This window comes from Xylocopa sonorina, chromosome 8 (genome assembly GCF_050948175.1).
Source record: "Xylocopa sonorina isolate GNS202 chromosome 8, iyXylSono1_principal, whole genome shotgun sequence".
Classification (NCBI taxonomy): Eukaryota; Metazoa; Arthropoda; class Insecta; order Hymenoptera; family Apidae; genus Xylocopa; species Xylocopa sonorina.
Window position 1 is genome coordinate 9,274,062 of NC_135200.1, and position 16,694 is coordinate 9,290,755.

Below are 16,694 nucleotides of genomic sequence, written 5' to 3' on the forward strand. Positions count from 1 at the left end.
ATTTGTAATTAGTTAAAAAATAAAACATCAGCAATTTTGTTTTCACGTTTATTTTAATACAGTTCCATTGAATCAAATGAAAGACAAACGAATGAATCTTTCAATGATTATTTTTATTTTTACCTTTCACGAACAAAGATCTGGCAATATTTGCACAGTTCTATATTTACACTACGAAGAACAACAGTGTATTTAAATAGACTTAAATGTATTCAAAACACGGATTCTGCAGAACGAGAAAGATGTATAGGATGAGAAGGGCTACGCGCTAACCTTTTGCGAGGCTGCTTTTCCAAAGTAGTTAACAATTTTGCAAAGTCGGGCCGATTTTCTGCATGGTATGACCAGCAAAGCATTAGTATGTTCTATAAATATAGAATGAAATCAATCATATATAATCATACAAATCTCGTGAATTGTTTAGAAAAATTCAAGAGAAAATTCAATATACAATGATATTATATCAATTATATATATATATGAACTCTGTACCTTTACATCACGGGAGGCTTGCAAATTAGCTAAAGTTTGCTTCATTCCTTTGCCAACCTGCCAAATGATTGCTTCAGGAGGCTGTCCTTTAAATGGCCATTCTCCACATAAAAGTTCATACCATACGGTCCTACAGAGCAATTTTTTTATAAATTTGAAAACCAAAATTAAAATTCATTTTTCCAACTGCAAACAGTTTTTGAATGGTACACGTACAATCACGCGGTTGAAAAGGTAAAACGATTATATTTTCTTATTCCTTTTTATACTGACCCAAACGCATAAACATCAGAAGCTTCTGTAAAGGGTAATTCTTCCTGATCCCGATTCTGTTGCGGTCTCAGTCGTCGAACAATTTCAGGAGCTAAATAACATAACCAGCCAGGTGGTATACTCAGCGCGTTCCCTTTTCTGTTCACAAATTAAAACCAATAAACATACAATTGTGATTACTATCTACACCAGTTAAACATAATACAATTGAAATACACGATTTTACCTGTTTCCATAACAAAGCTTCGTAACACTGAACAAGCCGAAATCGGTGATTACAACTTTTCCGTTTTCAAGAAATATATTTTTGGTTTTGAGATCTTTGTGGATTATACCACGAGCATGAAGATATCCCATTCCCTGAATAAAAGAAGTAACGTTAAATTTTTTTAATTTGTAATTTGTCAAAACAATAATGTAGATTGAAAGACATATCTAATATTCTTTATACGGATATACCTGAGAAATCTGTTGAGCGATGATAGTGGTTTTATTCATATTAAATTTATCTTTACGCAAATGAATATGAGTGTAAAGAGTCATGCCTTTGCTCATACTAGTCACTATCGCCAAGCGTGGAGGCTTCATGCAAGCTCCCATAAATAAAACCAGATTTTCATGTCTAGTTTTTCGGAATGTAGCCACCTATAAATTTCAATATAATTTGGATAATGAACATTATATAATTTTAATAAATCGTATTAAAAATATAACTATTTTACAGTAAACTATAATCTCATGCTTTATTCATCACTTCCCGTGTTAACGATTATTTATAAAACTGAATCATGTGCTAATATTGTTATATCTTAAAAGTAAATATTGCACATTTATATTTATGTTAAGACTAATAATTCGTTATATTTTCACTTGTATTGTGATTAAGTAATTAGTGTTCCATGTAAGCAAATACATATGCGTTAGAAAGAGAGAGAGAGAGAGAGAGAGAGAGAGAGAGAGAGAGAGAGAGAGAGAGAGAGAGAGAGAGAGAGAGAGAGAGGGAGAGAGGGAGAGATAATATATTTATTTACACGTACCTCTAACTTGAACGCTTCCAACGTTTTGTCATCGTCTAAATAATAGTCCATATTCAGAACTTTAATCGCAACATTACCATGCCAGTAGCCTCGATATACTGTACCAAATCTTCCAGTACCTATGGGTTCTCCAATTTTTAGTTCATCATAAGGAATATCCCATTCTCGCATAGATAACTACAATGTTAAATTAATTTAAATATAATAATAATAACATAAAAATATAACGTTATAATGAAATTACGTACACTATTTTGTCGAGGCCAACGGCTATCCCCTGGTTCCCCGTCAGATACTTGAGAATCTTGAGAATCAACCCTAACAGGTGTTCGTTCTGAATCTGTGCTAACGCTACCAGACCCCGAAATGCTCACTGTTCTTTCGCTATCGCTCGACATTGTTGTACCTTCGAGTCCACGATTCTCTAATGTAACACCTTTCTCATCGAGCACAACATCTGAAAATAACATAAAATAAAATTTGTCATTCGATAAAACATGTTATGTATCAAATACCTGGAAAATGGAACTGTTGTTTGGCAGGTGCCTGTGGGGTTTGGCTAGTATTGGCAGGTAGCAAAGCTGGACTAGAAGGCGTTGAGCTATTACAGCTCGAGTTATTTGAACTAGAATCCGCGCCCTAATAAGTAAACGTTTTTGTAAATTTATTAAAGAAAGAAATCTCTAGACTTTTAAAGGAGAAAAAAAGCATTGGAAACATTTGAATATACCTGACAAGGTATGTTCATAGAAGAATGTGGATGTGATCGTTTTCGATCCCTTCGACTTAAAGAGCTCAATAAATTCGAACTATGGTGATTAGGAGATGTTATACCAGGCTTGCTTAGTATTGGAGAAACATTTACTTTACCTACAAATTTAGTTTTGCATTATATTAATGCAATTGCAAAAAATTATTATGTACGTACCGTCACCTTGTACGGTTCTTTTAAACTCGTCGATGAGTTCTTGAGGTAAGCCACAAGACGGTGGTACCTTCGGCTCACAATCTCGATGACATTTATATCTACATTCTCTGCATTTCAAGCCTGTAAACATCTGCTTTTCGCAAAAGTCACACGTTGTCAACATTTTAAACGTTGTGGTAAAGCGGTGAGCAATTATATGGGCCATTCCCCGTGTTACAGTCGGAGTACGCGGTGACTTTGGCACTTGGAGACTTGTTACTATAAAAAAATGAAACAAACAGTAGCATTCTTATACAATTTTTAAGAATTTTCAACTTTTTAAATACAGAATTATCATTACCTGTTCCCTTAAAACTGTTATCATCGCTTTCAGCATTAGAATAAGGTGGTGACTTAATAGGACTATTACTGTTCGGCAAGAGATTTTCTCCTGTAATATCTGCATTGCTACTAGTAGATCCAGATTCTGTAGGTAAACGATTTTTTCGACCTCCAGTACCAACAGAATCACTTCCACAACTATGAAAATAATAAAAAGAATAATCAATGCGGATTCTTTTTTGGATTCATTGTTATAACTATTATTGATTCCTATAAAAGTATCAAGCTTTTACCTTGAAGCTGTATCTCCATTTTCAAGACGGTTAGCTAATTGTGATTCATGAGATTTTGACTTAGTTAAAGGAAACACTTCTGGTTGCGATATTGTATTCTGTAAACCTATTTGATGTTTTTTACAGGGAGGAGGAGTTGTTGGAAACTTAATTCCTGTGTAAAAGGAAAAAATAAAATTTCACACAATTGTCTCGCTAACAGAAGAAAAATTCACACCTAACACTTACCACGAGCTGTTCTTTGTAAAAGTGGAGTGGAAGGGGGACTAATTGATGACAAAGATGTAACGGAAGAAGCTTGTGCTAATGTATCACTGTTAAGATTGTTGTTATTATTATGATATGGAATGCTGTCTTCTGAAGGAACAGAACATCTTGTCGTACGAGATCTTGCTGGTCTAGGAGATGCTCCTGTTCTTAAATGATGCCTATCCCAGGAATCCCAATATAAATTCATATCACTGTTATCTATATCTCCTTTCAAGAGAACCTCTGGAGAAAATATATTACATAAAATAATAAGAAAACTAAATGCCTTGAACATTAAGAACTTTAATCAATTGTTACCCATATATCGACGAAGATTGTGCAATGCCCTGCAAAGTCTACGTAATTCTTCCTCGTGTTTAACATTATACTCTCCCAACATAGTACCTAACTCGTGCTCAGACTTCTCTTTTAGAGCTTCGAGCGAGTTAGCTTTAGAACAGATCATCTAAAATTTGAAATAATCGCTCAGCTTTCGATTACAACCAATTAATGAAATAAAAATAATGGTTACTTCTCTGAAAGTTATTTGTACCTGAATAGACTCTTGAGTAAGTCCTACTACTCTTAACCATTGCTGTAAAGATGGATATTGTTTCATCTCTGCAGGCAATGATTCGTCTAAAGCCAATTTGGCTTTGGTTACAAGTTGCTTTGAATATAATTTGATCAGTTTCCCCTAAAATGTGCGTTTCATTCGTATGAATAACAAGATTAAGTTTAAGCTTGCGCTTACAAAGAATACAACTATTGATCTTTAAATCACAACCTACTTAACAATAATTCCATTTAAAATCACTGCTGAGATTACTTAAAACATTAAACAAATCTTTTACCGCTCTACCCCTCTGACCCTTCTCCTCAATAATCCAACTTGCGTTTAACAACTTCAAATTAAATTTCTTTACTCTTACCCCACATGTAACAATAAAAAAAAACAATAAACGATTGTACTCGAGAAAGAAGGTACGAAAAGATTCAGCTGCCCAAACTGTCAACAGACTAGATCATAGACAAGCTTCGAGTAAATAGCGAAAAAAATTGCATTTGCAACTTGTTGACAATCACGAAGCAGCCCTTCACGAGGTCAAGGCGATCCGTGCCGAAGGTAACGCGAAGAAAGAGGAATTCTGTAAGGATCGAGAATATCGCGCGGCCTTCGAGGTACCTCGAGCGTTCGGATTTCCTGTTGCGTGAGCTCTGCACTGGTCGAACATTGGGTCCTCAAGCCTTCGAGCCGATCAGCGGAGATGTCAATCATGGATTGAACGACGTCTAAGGCTCGACGGTTTTCCTGTTCCGCATCTTCGTTGTCCGCCATCCCGCGGCACGACGACGACCCCTGGTTACGTTCTACGCGACTCCGTTACCTATTTCACAGGCATAATTCCGCTCGCACGGGGTTCCGCACGGCCGCGGCTTTATCACTGACTCTCCGTGTAACCAAACCACTTATCAACATTGACAACCATCTTGGCCGCCTATCGGTGACGTCAATCGGTGCCCGACAATCCGGGATCTCAGCGCGTTCATTCGAGCGACACTGTTGCGTTCGCAAAACCATCCTCCATTCGACCATACCCCCCACCCCAACTCTCTTCAGCAAATACATTCCTAGGTAAAAGCTTTGAATACAATTTCAACAATTTTCCCCTAAAATCTAGCAAATAATTGTCCCTACGAAAGTTTATCTTATTTATTCGATGTGAAGTATAAAAGTATTTTATAATTGTTCATCAATGATATAGAATTATTTTCTGTTTTTTAAGTTTAATATTTGAATACAATTTCATCAATTTTCCCCTAAAATCTAGCAAATAATTATCCCTACGAAAGTTTATCTTATTTATTCGATGTGAAGTATAAAAGTATTTTATAATTGTTCATCAATGATATAGAATTATTTTCTGTTTTTTAAGTTTAATATTTGAATACAATTTCATCAATTTCCCCCTAAAATCTAACAAATAATTATCCCTACGAAAGTTTATTTCATTTATCGAATATCACGTATAAAAGTACTTTATAATTATTCATCAATGATATAGAATTATTTTCTGTTTTTTAAGTTTAATATTGGACTTCTTCGTTGGGATCGTGATCCATGGTTATCTACTTTGCGATTACGTATGTATGATTTTGTTATCGTTTCGAACGAATTAATTTTTGTATTGTGTATGCATGTGTATATATATATATATCTGGTGTTTTATATTATCGCTTAAGTGTACGTTTAAAGGTGGTTCTCGAGCAGAAATGAAATCGTGTAGGTTTGAGAACGTTCGGTGGATATATCGAATTACGTCTACATGTGTATAAGCGCCACTCGCAACATCTCTTTCCGTCACTTTATGCATTCAATATGATATCCGAGGTTTCTTATCTAGCTGTCTTGCCCGGTCGATGAATGATCAAATTCGTTCGTTGCTTATTCCAGCTTATCCGTTTTGGTGTCATGTATTCGTCGGGCGAAATTCTGTGTTGCGCGGCCGACTCGTGGGATTTATAATAATCACTGGTGTTGCATGTTAGCGGTTAGCAAGACTTTATAGAGATGGTGAATATAGACACGATAAAAAAAAATTATCCGCTCCATTGGCTAGTGTGGAATAACAATTACGTAGAGCTCGAGGAGGAATTATCTACGAAGCTGGTTGGTAAAAAAAAAAAAAAAAAAAAGTAATAAGTGTCATTCGATTCGTTAATTGTGCTCGACGTTATCGTGAGCGGTACTTGTGTGATCGAACAGATGGTGACAATAAAGATACGGGAATTGGCAATTGTTTCTTTTTCTTCTTTTTTGCTTCTTTTTCCGCTACGAACCGATTACGTGACAGATGTCAGTTTGTTTGTATTTCATTTTGTCAGTGTTGGCGAAGAGAGACAGAGTACTCGACTTGAACAGTGATAAAGAAAAGAAACGTACACGTACATGTGATAAAAATATCTTTATTGACATTTCACTAACTATTTCTTGCTTGTATTTTATTTGAAAATATCAGTTGTGTTTATTTCAGAAATTTGCACCTTCTGCGGTGTTAACACCGTACGACGAATGCGATTCAATTTCCATATCGTAGATGTTGATTAAACTTTATGATTTATTGATCTAAGAAATTCATCTGATACTGTGTGTCAGAGGATCTCATGAGTGAAGCCTTGTATGAGTTAGAAACCATAAATGTTCAATGACTTGTAGCTTTTAATATTATGCATTGATCAATTTTGATAAGGTTTAGAAACGCGCTATATAGTACTGAATAGAGCTGTTGTTGGTTGACAGCTCTAACGTCACGTATAAGGAAAACTTGAAACGTATTTTAATGCTTATCTGTTTGCATAGTTTATACGTTTGGAATCTTTCTTTCTCTCTCACCTTCTTTCTTTCTTTCTCTTATAAATAAACGTATTTAAAATATCTTAGTAAAAGAGATGATAATTACGATTAGAACTAGTGTATATTAACAAATTAATTACATTGTACTCTTTTATAGCATGATATCGAAAAACCTGACAATAGAGGAAGAACACCATTGATGTTAGCTGTGACTTTAGGTCATATCGAAACTGTTGGGGTATTATTGCAACACGAGGCTAATGTTAATACAGAGAACAATCAAGGATGGACTGGTAATACCTATGCGATTTTAAATATCAAACTGATGGATTAGTTAGTAAGGCAATTTCAATCTTGTTATCATTACAGTGGTTCAAGAAGCAGTTGGTACAGGAAACCCTGAGCTAATACAGATGGTGCTAGCGCATAGGGATTATCAAAGATATTGTAATCGGGTAGCTGGTATTCCAGAATTGCTTCACAAACTTAAACAAGTACGACCATTCTAAATACTATGCAAACATTTTTACATTTATGTAAATTACGCACCTTTTCCAAGTGCCAAAGACTTGTGAATGCTTATAAATTAGTTATAAATGCATGGAGAGAATAGAGAGTGACGATGATGTTTTAATAAAGGAAACAATATTTTCAGGCTCCTGATTTTTACGTAGAAATGAAATGGGAATTTACTAGTTGGGGTAACTATAAAGCTGCATATTTTTTTATTACCTTTGATTATAAGTATTAAACTAACGTTTTATCTATTATTAGTTCCTCTTGCCTCTAGAATATGTCCTAGTGACACATACAAGGTATACAAACAGGGCAGCAATGTACGAATCGATACAACTTTATTAGGGTTTGATCATACAAAGTGGCAACGAGGAAACCGTAGTTATGTGTTCAAAGGACAAAGTGAGTACTTAAATGAGGTTTATTGCATGAACGTCAGAACTTGGTTAAATTTATTTTAATCTTTAGTTCTTTCTTGCGTGTGTGTTTTCCTTTCATAATAATAGTAGATTTCTTCATTTGTTCTTTAATTGTATATATTAAATGCAAGCTGCGTCACAAGTACCTGTGGCAATTAGATGTGAACGGAGTTATGTGTTCAGTATGGTGGGACATGAGTCAGGTGACAGAACTATTTTTAAAATTAATGTGATGTGCAGGGTTGTAGAAAATATTATAATACATTGTGAAGTATAGAAAAATTTCCTTACATGTTTCTTATACATATATATACATTTATTTCTATATATTATTAATTTTTTGCAAACTTATTGTTTTAAAAAAGATTAATATACATATTAAGTTTAAATAATTAGTATGTTAAGTTTAATGTTTTTATATGGTAAGTGCAATTAATATTACAGTGAAAATAATTCTAATATACATTGTACGTACATTGTGCATACATGTATAATATACATGTATGATATACTAGTGCCAGTAATTAAATATATTTGAATAAGAATTATTTGGCAAGTAATAATTAGAGCTATCAATATTAGTAATAAACTATAAATTATATTACATTATAGAATAATGTGGAAGCTTTATTCTGATATTTTTATTTATATATATCCGAGTTTTAAAAATAATACTTATTTATGCAGATGATGGAGCAACAATGATGGAAGTAGATCATAAAACGAGAAAGGTATATGTCGAGCACATTAAACTCGTAGATATCGACGATATGCAATTAATGGAACCGTCTGAGGAAGGTGTATTGGCTCGACTTACAAATCCGATAGTTACTACATATATAGATACGGATAAAATTAGTTTTGAGCGGTAATTGTCTCAGTTTATTATCTCTAAGTTGTGAGTATACTTTATTATTGGATTTATATGTATTCATTCGAAATGATTTATTCAATTAGCAATAAAGCTGGTTTATGGGGATGGCGTTCTGATAAAAGTGAAGTAGTTAATGGACATGAGTGTAAGGTGTTTAGTGCATGTAATGTAGAATTAATAACAAAAACTCGATTGGAACATTTGTCCGAACCCGACAAGGCACGGGCTCGTGCTCCTCGTACACCTCTTCAGTCATTTCTTGGCATGGCGGAACAACAGCAAGAGAACAGTAATAGCGCAGCTACTAGTGTAATTTTTCCTTTGTAATCATTTTACCACATATAGTGCACATTGCAGTAAAACTTATTTAGTGATCGTTTTAGGAAGAGTATAGCAATATTGGGAATCCTTCTAATATAACAGCTGAGGAATATTTTGATCCAGATGTTGATTTAAATGGAAGGGATATAGGTAGACCAAAAGAAGTTAATACAAAAATTCAGAAGTTTAAGGTATCATAATTAAAGATTATACTTATAACGTTTGAGTTGAACGTAACATATGAAATGTACTGTCTACTTATGCTTTAATCAGAATCAGTACTTAAATGACACATACTTAAATTTATAAAGATATATGAATTAAAATAAAAATTAATTTATTTTAATTAAAATTACATATGTTACCACCCAATGTAATATTTCTATATAATATGAATATAGTTTAGTATGAAATTGCAGGCAACTTTATGGCTCAGTGAACAATATCCATTAAGTCTTCAAGAACAAATTATGCCTATCGTCGATCTTATGGCGATATCTAGTTCACATTTTGCTAAATTAAAAGATTTTATTCAAATGCAACTACCAGCTGGATTCCCTGTAAAAATTGGTAAGTTTTTAATTGCATTTTCTTTTCTTTCCTTTTACTATAATAGAGATCTTATGTTATAAAAGTTTTATTAATATTTTTTTGTAGAAATTCCTCTGTTTCATATATTAAACGCCAGAATAACGTTTGGGAATATTTTTGGCATGGATCAAGAAGTTCCTCATGTAGGGCGTTTACAAGAAACTAACAGAATGACCTGTTTGGTTGATGATGTTTGTTTCGAAGCACCAGTGGGATATGTGAAACTAGGTAAGATGAATGCTCATATTATTAAAGAAAGACGTTGTGTCCATGTAGCTGCTAAGACTTACATAGGGAAGTACTTCTTGTATTATGTAATTTATATACTTAGCAGGTGCTGAAGTGCGGACACAATTTAGTATGGAGGAAGAAGATGATCTTCTGCAATTTGCTATTCAACAAAGTTTATTGGAAGTTGGGAGTGAACGTGATGAGGTACAAATACTTATAATTTCATTTGATTCCTATTAAATAAAATCTTAATACTATTTATAATTTTTACACTATTAAGGTGGATATATGGGAGGCGTTAAGGGCGCAGAAACCATCTCGACCTACGACGCCCAACATGACAACGGAAGAAGAAAGGCAGCTGCAGAGGTATGAGAATATATTATTTATAAGAGTGCAGTTTCAGATATTTTGCTTTTATTTTAAAAGTTCTAAACATTTTATTTTGCATGTGATCTTGCTCGACTATTCAAATCCAGGAAGGTGGGTGATAGATTGCTACAAAATATTAATTACATGATAATTATTTTAACCAATAACACATATATACATCTAAATATTTTTTCAGCAAATTTGAGGAATTGCAGCAAATGCTAACAAACCATATTTTTCAATTTTCTTAGATATTTTGTTCTTTATATTATAGTTATTTTTTATGCTTATCTTACGCAGAAAAATACGAGTAGGTTGCAGATGTTTATGCATAGATATGCATTCATAAGAAATACCAAGTGCACGTAATATGTAAAAATGCTTAACGTAATATTTAACACAATATACGTATAATATTTATAGACGAAAAAAACAAATTCTCAATTAGATTTATAAAAATATGAATTTGCATAAACATTTGGATTTTAATAAGAACAAAATTTTCTACCAAAAACCAACTGTGTATTTTTATTTTCGTGTTTAATGCAGAGCTATTCAGGCAAGCCTAGCGCTGTGTCAGGAGAATACTGCTGGATGTGCGAGCGGTCGGAGTAATTCAGATAAGTCTCCAAACGACGTGGAAGATGCTGAATCACTCGAAGACACAGCAGAACAATTAAGACTGGCATTAAGACTTTCAGAGTTACAGCAATTAGAGGAAGAACAGCGACGATTAATGGAGGAAGAAACATTTCGTCAAGTGTTAGAGTTGTCTCTTACAGACAAGTGAACATTGAAAAACGTGCAATAGTCATTAAAATAAATTCGATCAAATTATACTTCCACGATTACGTGAAATCTTCCGGTTGCTCACGCACTGCGTGGTTGTTAAGCGCGAGAATCATTTCCTACAATTCATAAAGTACATTAAGAAATAAATCTGTTGCTTACAACAGACATTTGTTATTACAGTATATATTTATATATATTTATATATATTATATATATAAATATATATATATATAAAATAGTTACGAAATACAGGTCAAATGGTGGAAATAATATAGCATTAACTATGAAAGTAAATGATTTAAATTATGTTATATATATTTATTTCTTAGCTACATTTTATATAAATGAAAAAATATCGAGAGTAGTACACGGAGGAACATGGTATATACGTAATACTCAGAAGTCTTGAAAATTACAATTGCTCTGACAAAACAGTCAGAATATTTTTAACATTCGAGTGAATCACGTACGATTCGAGTAATAATCAATCAAATAGGGATAAAAAATCTTGTTGAAAGTACATACTATAAGTTCCGACTGTCGATCTATCAAATAAAAAGCTTGTAATTCTCAAGCCTTCAACGGTTATTCGTTTTGTCCTTTCTCCTAGTAATTAGAGTCGCATTTCCAAAAGAGTTCTAGCATCAAAATCTAGTAATAGATATCGGATTAATATTTTAATTAATGTTCTATATGTAACAATTTACTAAAAAATAACTGCCTCTCTTAATGTTCAGGCAATTCAAACTACTCCAAGTTCCTTTTTATACCCGTGATAAAATAATTGTAAGTAGCGGTTTTTCGATTTATTAAGAATAGCAACAAATGTAATAAAAGTGTATTATTTATTCTTTATAGTTAATTCATAGTAGATGAGTAATTTCGTTGAAATGTTTAGTACAAATTAAATGTACGAAATAAACAAGAAAAGAGAACATCATTAATTAACTTGTTGTTAGTGTACCAACAATTTGTCAAGAGAATCAAACATGAAGTCATATATCTGAATATCACATATCACTGTTCTGTAAAAATTTCTATTCCAAAGATGAATTATTGCTTGTCGCAGAATTTCTTTGATACATGAACTAATTGCTCTCAACGGAACATAATAGCAGTACATTAGTTATATTGTAATAAAAAAGTATATTTCTACAAGTAGTATACAACAGGTATAATTATATGTATAAAATAAAATGTGCGTAGAAGAACATGATGGAAAAAAGATATTTATATGACGTTCGAGCAGAAATAATATTTAATTTATTACCAATAGTCGACAGTGAATCAATCTGCCAGTAATGGGCTCTATTCAAATTCTGATTGTGCCCTAAAATAGACATGATGTTTTATAATAAAATTATGTTTCACAGCATCAAATATAATGTCAAAAATATTTTTACATAATTCCACTTTGTTTCTCCATATAATTCCAATATTATATATATACGAACCTTTTAAATATAGTGTTTAATATATTTGCACTTTGTGCAAAACGTTGTTCATTTTTATGCGCTTGTTGATGCCACTTTTTGCGCACAGCGTTCCAATGTACTCTGTGGTCTCGTAATAATGTTTCTCGCGATTTCAAAGCCTGTCCGTCCTACAATGTATTATACACAACATATGTATTTATAATGATGTAATTATTGATTACAATATCATATTAGATATGTAAACTACAAAAACTCCACTTAGTAGATATCTTACATAATCTAAATTCAAAACTTCACTCTCCTTAGGTATTGGCGAGGGTATACGATTTCTAGGTATAGCTTCTTCACAAGGAAGTGGAGGCGGCAAATAATATATATCACGAATTTCTCCATTACTGTCCAATATATTATTACTTATATTAACTTCATTTACTATTTCTGGACTTGGACTACGTATCCTAAGCAAAGAAAACAAAACTTTTTTTCTCATATCACATTTTAATCTTAATATATCTGTAATGAAGAGAATTAAATGATTTCTTTTACGTTTAATTGAATTAATATCATCGAGTTAATATTAGTAATGGTATGTATATAAAATTGTATTAGAAATAATTAAATAGCCTAAGATAGTTATGTATGAAAATCAAAATGAATGAATAATATTTAAACATTTAATGATTTACAATTATTTTCTGTTACTCACTTTGGAATGAGATTAGGATTTCTTGGTTGATTTGCCATCCATGCCCTGCATATAGGGTAAAGTGGTGTGTCTTCTTGAAATTGTGCTAAATCAACGCTTCTATCAAATAACTTCATAACATAAGTATGATGGAATGCTGTATCCATTTGTATCTGTCTACGGCGTCGTACTTTACGTGGTTGCTGAAAGTTGGCTGATTTTAATCTATACATGTTATCACTGTAAATAAAGGACACAAATCTTAATGACAAAAAAAAAAGAAGAAAATGTAATTGTATATCGAAAAAGAAATTACAGTTTTTTCACTTGATGTTTGTAATCTTGAGTAGAATTTTCTTCGCTTGAATCTGCAGATGACCCTGTATCGCTATGTTGCAATAACTCTCTGAGTGCTCCTTTTAAACGATCCCTTGCGACAAGTACATCGCTATCTCCTGATGAAATATATTTTAATATTATAACAAGCTACAGTACACACACATTTATAAAACACTACCAAGTAGATGAATGAAACATTTTGTATTACCCAATTCATCTTTTATTTCTACTTTTACTCGACCAGGTATTGGTGCCGGTGGTGGTTGAATATTTCTTTTCTTCCCCATCTAAATTCAGACATAATTTAATTTACTATTCTAAACATGTTGCACAAATATTTATAACAGTCTTTAATTTATAGTTATAACATACCTTACAGTAAGTAGGTTAATTTTTATATGTGCATAAAATTCTGTGTATTTAATTTTTTTCTGGTTAACAAAAATTGTCCAGAGTTAAAAGTATTTCTACTATTCTCATTTACATTTATTAACAGAATAATATAAGTGTGAAAAGAGCTCAAATTGGTCGCACATAATTATCGACAGCAAAGTAAACTATTGGAGAACTACTAGCGCCATCTCTGTGGAAAGTGCTGAAACTAATAGTCGACCAGTTTCAGCGCTTCTCCAACAGATGGCGCTAGTGTTTGAGTAGTTCACTTCGCTGTCGATAACGCTGAGCGACCAGTTTGAGCACTTTTCACGGAGATGGCGCCACGGGTTCTCGAGCAGAGGGGGTAACATCCGTCTCACTCTTTCCTATAGCTTTCTTATAAATCTTTCTCTCTCTTACCTCTAAAACAGGACATATAAAACAAGTCTGGATGATATCCCTGTGGCGTTACGGAACCTGGGGGCGCTGGTGCTTTTTGAAGTGTGGTGTGACTTGTTGTGTTGTCCGGGTATATTTAAAAGTCCTACAAACATAAAGGTTAAATCATTGTGTGTAGTTTTACGTAGTTTTGTATTAAGAACATTTTGCTGGACAATTGAAGGTTACTGTGAAGATGCAGTGCATATTGAATGTTAAAGGATTTTTAATTATTATCACAATAAGTGTAGCGCACGCTTTTGTATATAATTGTCTTTTGTATAACAACAACGATTATAGATGTAGACTAGGAACGAAAACACCATATAGGTTCATATCAAACCATGACGATAATCCTTTTGAATACTCTGGTAGTATTTATATATCTAAAAGCTATACGTTTATTTTTTATCATACTGTTCATGTAAAATTGCTGTTGGTCTTAATTGCAGGTTGTAACCCAAAAAAGATCTGGTTAATTATAAGACACGGTACAAGATACCCTGGTAAAAAGTATATATCGTCCATGATTGAAAGATTACCAAAGTTAAGAAACATTATTTTAAAGAACTATGAAAGAAATCAAACAAAATTGACGAAGGAAGATGCAATTTTATTTGAAGATTGGACTGTTACCTTTAGCGAAGGTGATATTATGAAATTAGCGGAGGAGGGTGAAAATGAAATGATTGATATCGGAGAAAGATATCAATCCAGATTTCCTACTCTTATGTCTGAAGTCTATGACAATCAAACTTATAGGGTAAAAGAAATGAAACTCCTACTTTTGATGCCAGTTGCTAACTATTTTTATTAAATAAGAATATTAATTTTTAGTTTAAGTATACTGCCACTCAACGTACGGAAGAAAGTGCAAAGAACTTTGCCACTGGTTTATTTGGTAGACGCAATAGTTATGAAGTTCAGTATCCAGAACCAGAACATAAAGATCCTGTGCTGAGAGTAATTAACATAATTTGATTTTACATCTACGCGATCTTTCAGTTTTTGATCATTCTGTTTTTAAGTTGTTTTTAGTTTTATAAGCGTTGCCAACGTTGGCGGTTTGAAGTAGATAAGAATCCAAATGCGCAAGTGGAGAAAGAAAAATTCTTGAAGAGCGAAATTTACAAGAAGATGCTGAGGGAAGTTTCTCAACGCATTGGATATCAAATTGATCATGGTATATAGTTCATTAGTTTTGATATACAACACAACAGTGGACAAAAGAATGTAGCTTAGTTTGATAAGTGTATACATTTCAGAAAGTGTACATCTGATGTATTTGATGTGTGGATTTGAAACCGCGTGGCATACTGAGACTGAATCACCATGGTGTAAAATATTTTCGCTGCATGATTTTAAAGTAAGTTTTAAAAGTTCTGAAATTGGATTGTTTTTTTGAGTAACTTTACTAATTTGATTTCTTTCGTAATTGTAAATGGTATTTAGATACTCGAGTTTGCAGATGACTTAGAATATTATTGGATAGATGGATATGGTCACAAATTGTCTTACGAACAGGCATGCCCTGCTATGAGAGATGTCTTCAACTTTTTTGGGTAAAAGTAGTTTACTCAATATTTATTTACATCAATTATAATATACACAATTAAACTTTGGTTTTGATTCATAGATCAGTGGAGGGACCATTGGTATCAGCGTATTTTACTCATTCTGGAACCATTTTGAAATTATTAGCTTTATTAGGAGTTGCTAAAGATGATCAACATTTGACGCATGATTCATTTTCATTATATGCAGATTATAGAGCTTGGAGAACTGGGATCATAGATTCATTTGCATCAAACATCGCGTTTGTCTTATATGAGTAATTATTTATTAGTATATTTTACATATAACGTAATAATTACAACATTATAATGTCCTGCTTTTTAATTTAGTTGCTCTGGAGTTCCCAGTGTTCTTTTCATGCATCAAGAAAGACCATTGTATCTACCAGGTTGTCCTATGGACATGCCATGCCCATTGTCTATTATGAAAGCTCTTTATCCCGATCAAGAACAAGAGTGCGAATTTGAAGCAATGTGTTCACTAGAAGAATCATCGTAGAAGAGATATAAAATCGTAAAAGACTTGAAGAAACGGACAAATTGTTAGTTTGTACATTATATTTATATACATTATATTGGAAGAATTTTCTTCTTTAAGGAAGACGAGAATAAAAGTTATGTATTCGCATAAGAAAATTTTAGTTTGATGCGTTGTAGAGTGAATGCGGAGTAGGAGATAACATTGTCAACTGAGTGTAGGAGCGAAATAGGGGATAACGTTCTCGCACATGCGTGGATGTACAGGATACGGTTGGCTGAACAGACACAACCCGCCAGTGTGTG

At 32.9% G+C, this 16,694-nt stretch overlaps 4 protein-coding genes across 8 annotated transcripts; 2 read left to right on the top strand and 2 right to left on the bottom strand.

Moving 5' to 3' along the window:
- Positions 1-32: 32 nt before the first annotated feature.
- Positions 33-5,135, bottom strand: Ksr (kinase suppressor of ras). 2 transcript variants are annotated; one of them, XM_076899719.1, is made up of 16 exons: positions 4,780-5,134; positions 4,147-4,290; positions 3,912-4,059; positions 3,573-3,836; positions 3,345-3,498; positions 3,071-3,249; positions 2,731-2,988; positions 2,533-2,672; positions 2,318-2,441; positions 2,051-2,259; positions 1,803-1,979; positions 1,225-1,410; positions 992-1,125; positions 766-903; positions 493-622; positions 33-365 (listed from the first exon to the last, which is right to left on the bottom strand). In XM_076899719.1, exons 1-16 carry the CDS (start codon positions 4,930-4,932, stop codon positions 213-215), a joined length of 2,691 nt encoding a protein of 896 aa, XP_076755834.1. In that variant the 5' UTR covers positions 4,933-5,134; the 3' UTR covers positions 33-212. The 2 variants fall into 2 exon arrangements, with proteins under 2 accessions (XP_076755834.1, XP_076755836.1); XM_076899721.1 differs by lacking the exons at positions 2,318-2,441; positions 2,533-2,672 and having other exon boundaries at positions 4,780-5,135.
- Positions 2,717-16,436, top strand: LOC143426340 (multiple inositol polyphosphate phosphatase 1). Its single transcript, XM_076899726.1, has 9 exons — positions 2,717-2,726; positions 14,534-14,708; positions 14,790-15,100; positions 15,175-15,300; positions 15,376-15,520; positions 15,603-15,703; positions 15,790-15,899; positions 15,974-16,168; positions 16,242-16,436. Exons 1-9 carry the CDS (start codon positions 2,721-2,723, stop codon positions 16,408-16,410), a joined length of 1,338 nt encoding a protein of 445 aa, XP_076755841.1. The 5' UTR covers positions 2,717-2,720; the 3' UTR covers positions 16,411-16,436.
- Positions 5,918-11,271, top strand: LOC143426339 (ankyrin repeat domain-containing protein 13D). 4 transcript variants are annotated; one of them, XM_076899723.1, is made up of 14 exons: positions 5,918-6,264; positions 7,106-7,241; positions 7,318-7,442; positions 7,604-7,649; positions 7,723-7,866; positions 8,015-8,086; positions 8,571-8,751; positions 8,841-9,066; positions 9,141-9,269; positions 9,498-9,648; positions 9,736-9,897; positions 10,004-10,104; positions 10,181-10,269; positions 10,822-11,271. In XM_076899723.1, exons 1-14 carry the CDS (start codon positions 6,166-6,168, stop codon positions 11,060-11,062), a joined length of 1,902 nt encoding a protein of 633 aa, XP_076755838.1. In that variant the 5' UTR covers positions 5,918-6,165; the 3' UTR covers positions 11,063-11,271. The 4 variants fall into 4 exon arrangements, with proteins under 4 accessions (XP_076755838.1, XP_076755837.1, XP_076755839.1 ...); XM_076899722.1 differs by having other exon boundaries at positions 5,919-6,264; positions 10,001-10,104; XM_076899724.1 differs by lacking the exon at positions 8,015-8,086 and having other exon boundaries at positions 5,920-6,264; positions 10,001-10,104.
- On the bottom strand, positions 12,260-13,915 carry Mip40 (Myb-interacting protein 40). The gene is made up of 7 exons (XM_076899727.1): positions 13,897-13,915; positions 13,733-13,811; positions 13,502-13,640; positions 13,207-13,425; positions 12,775-12,958; positions 12,519-12,667; positions 12,260-12,394 (listed from the first exon to the last, which is right to left on the bottom strand). Exons 2-7 carry the CDS (start codon positions 13,809-13,811, stop codon positions 12,373-12,375), a joined length of 792 nt encoding a protein of 263 aa, XP_076755842.1. The 5' UTR covers positions 13,897-13,915; the 3' UTR covers positions 12,260-12,372.
- Positions 16,437-16,694: the final 258 nt, after the last annotated feature.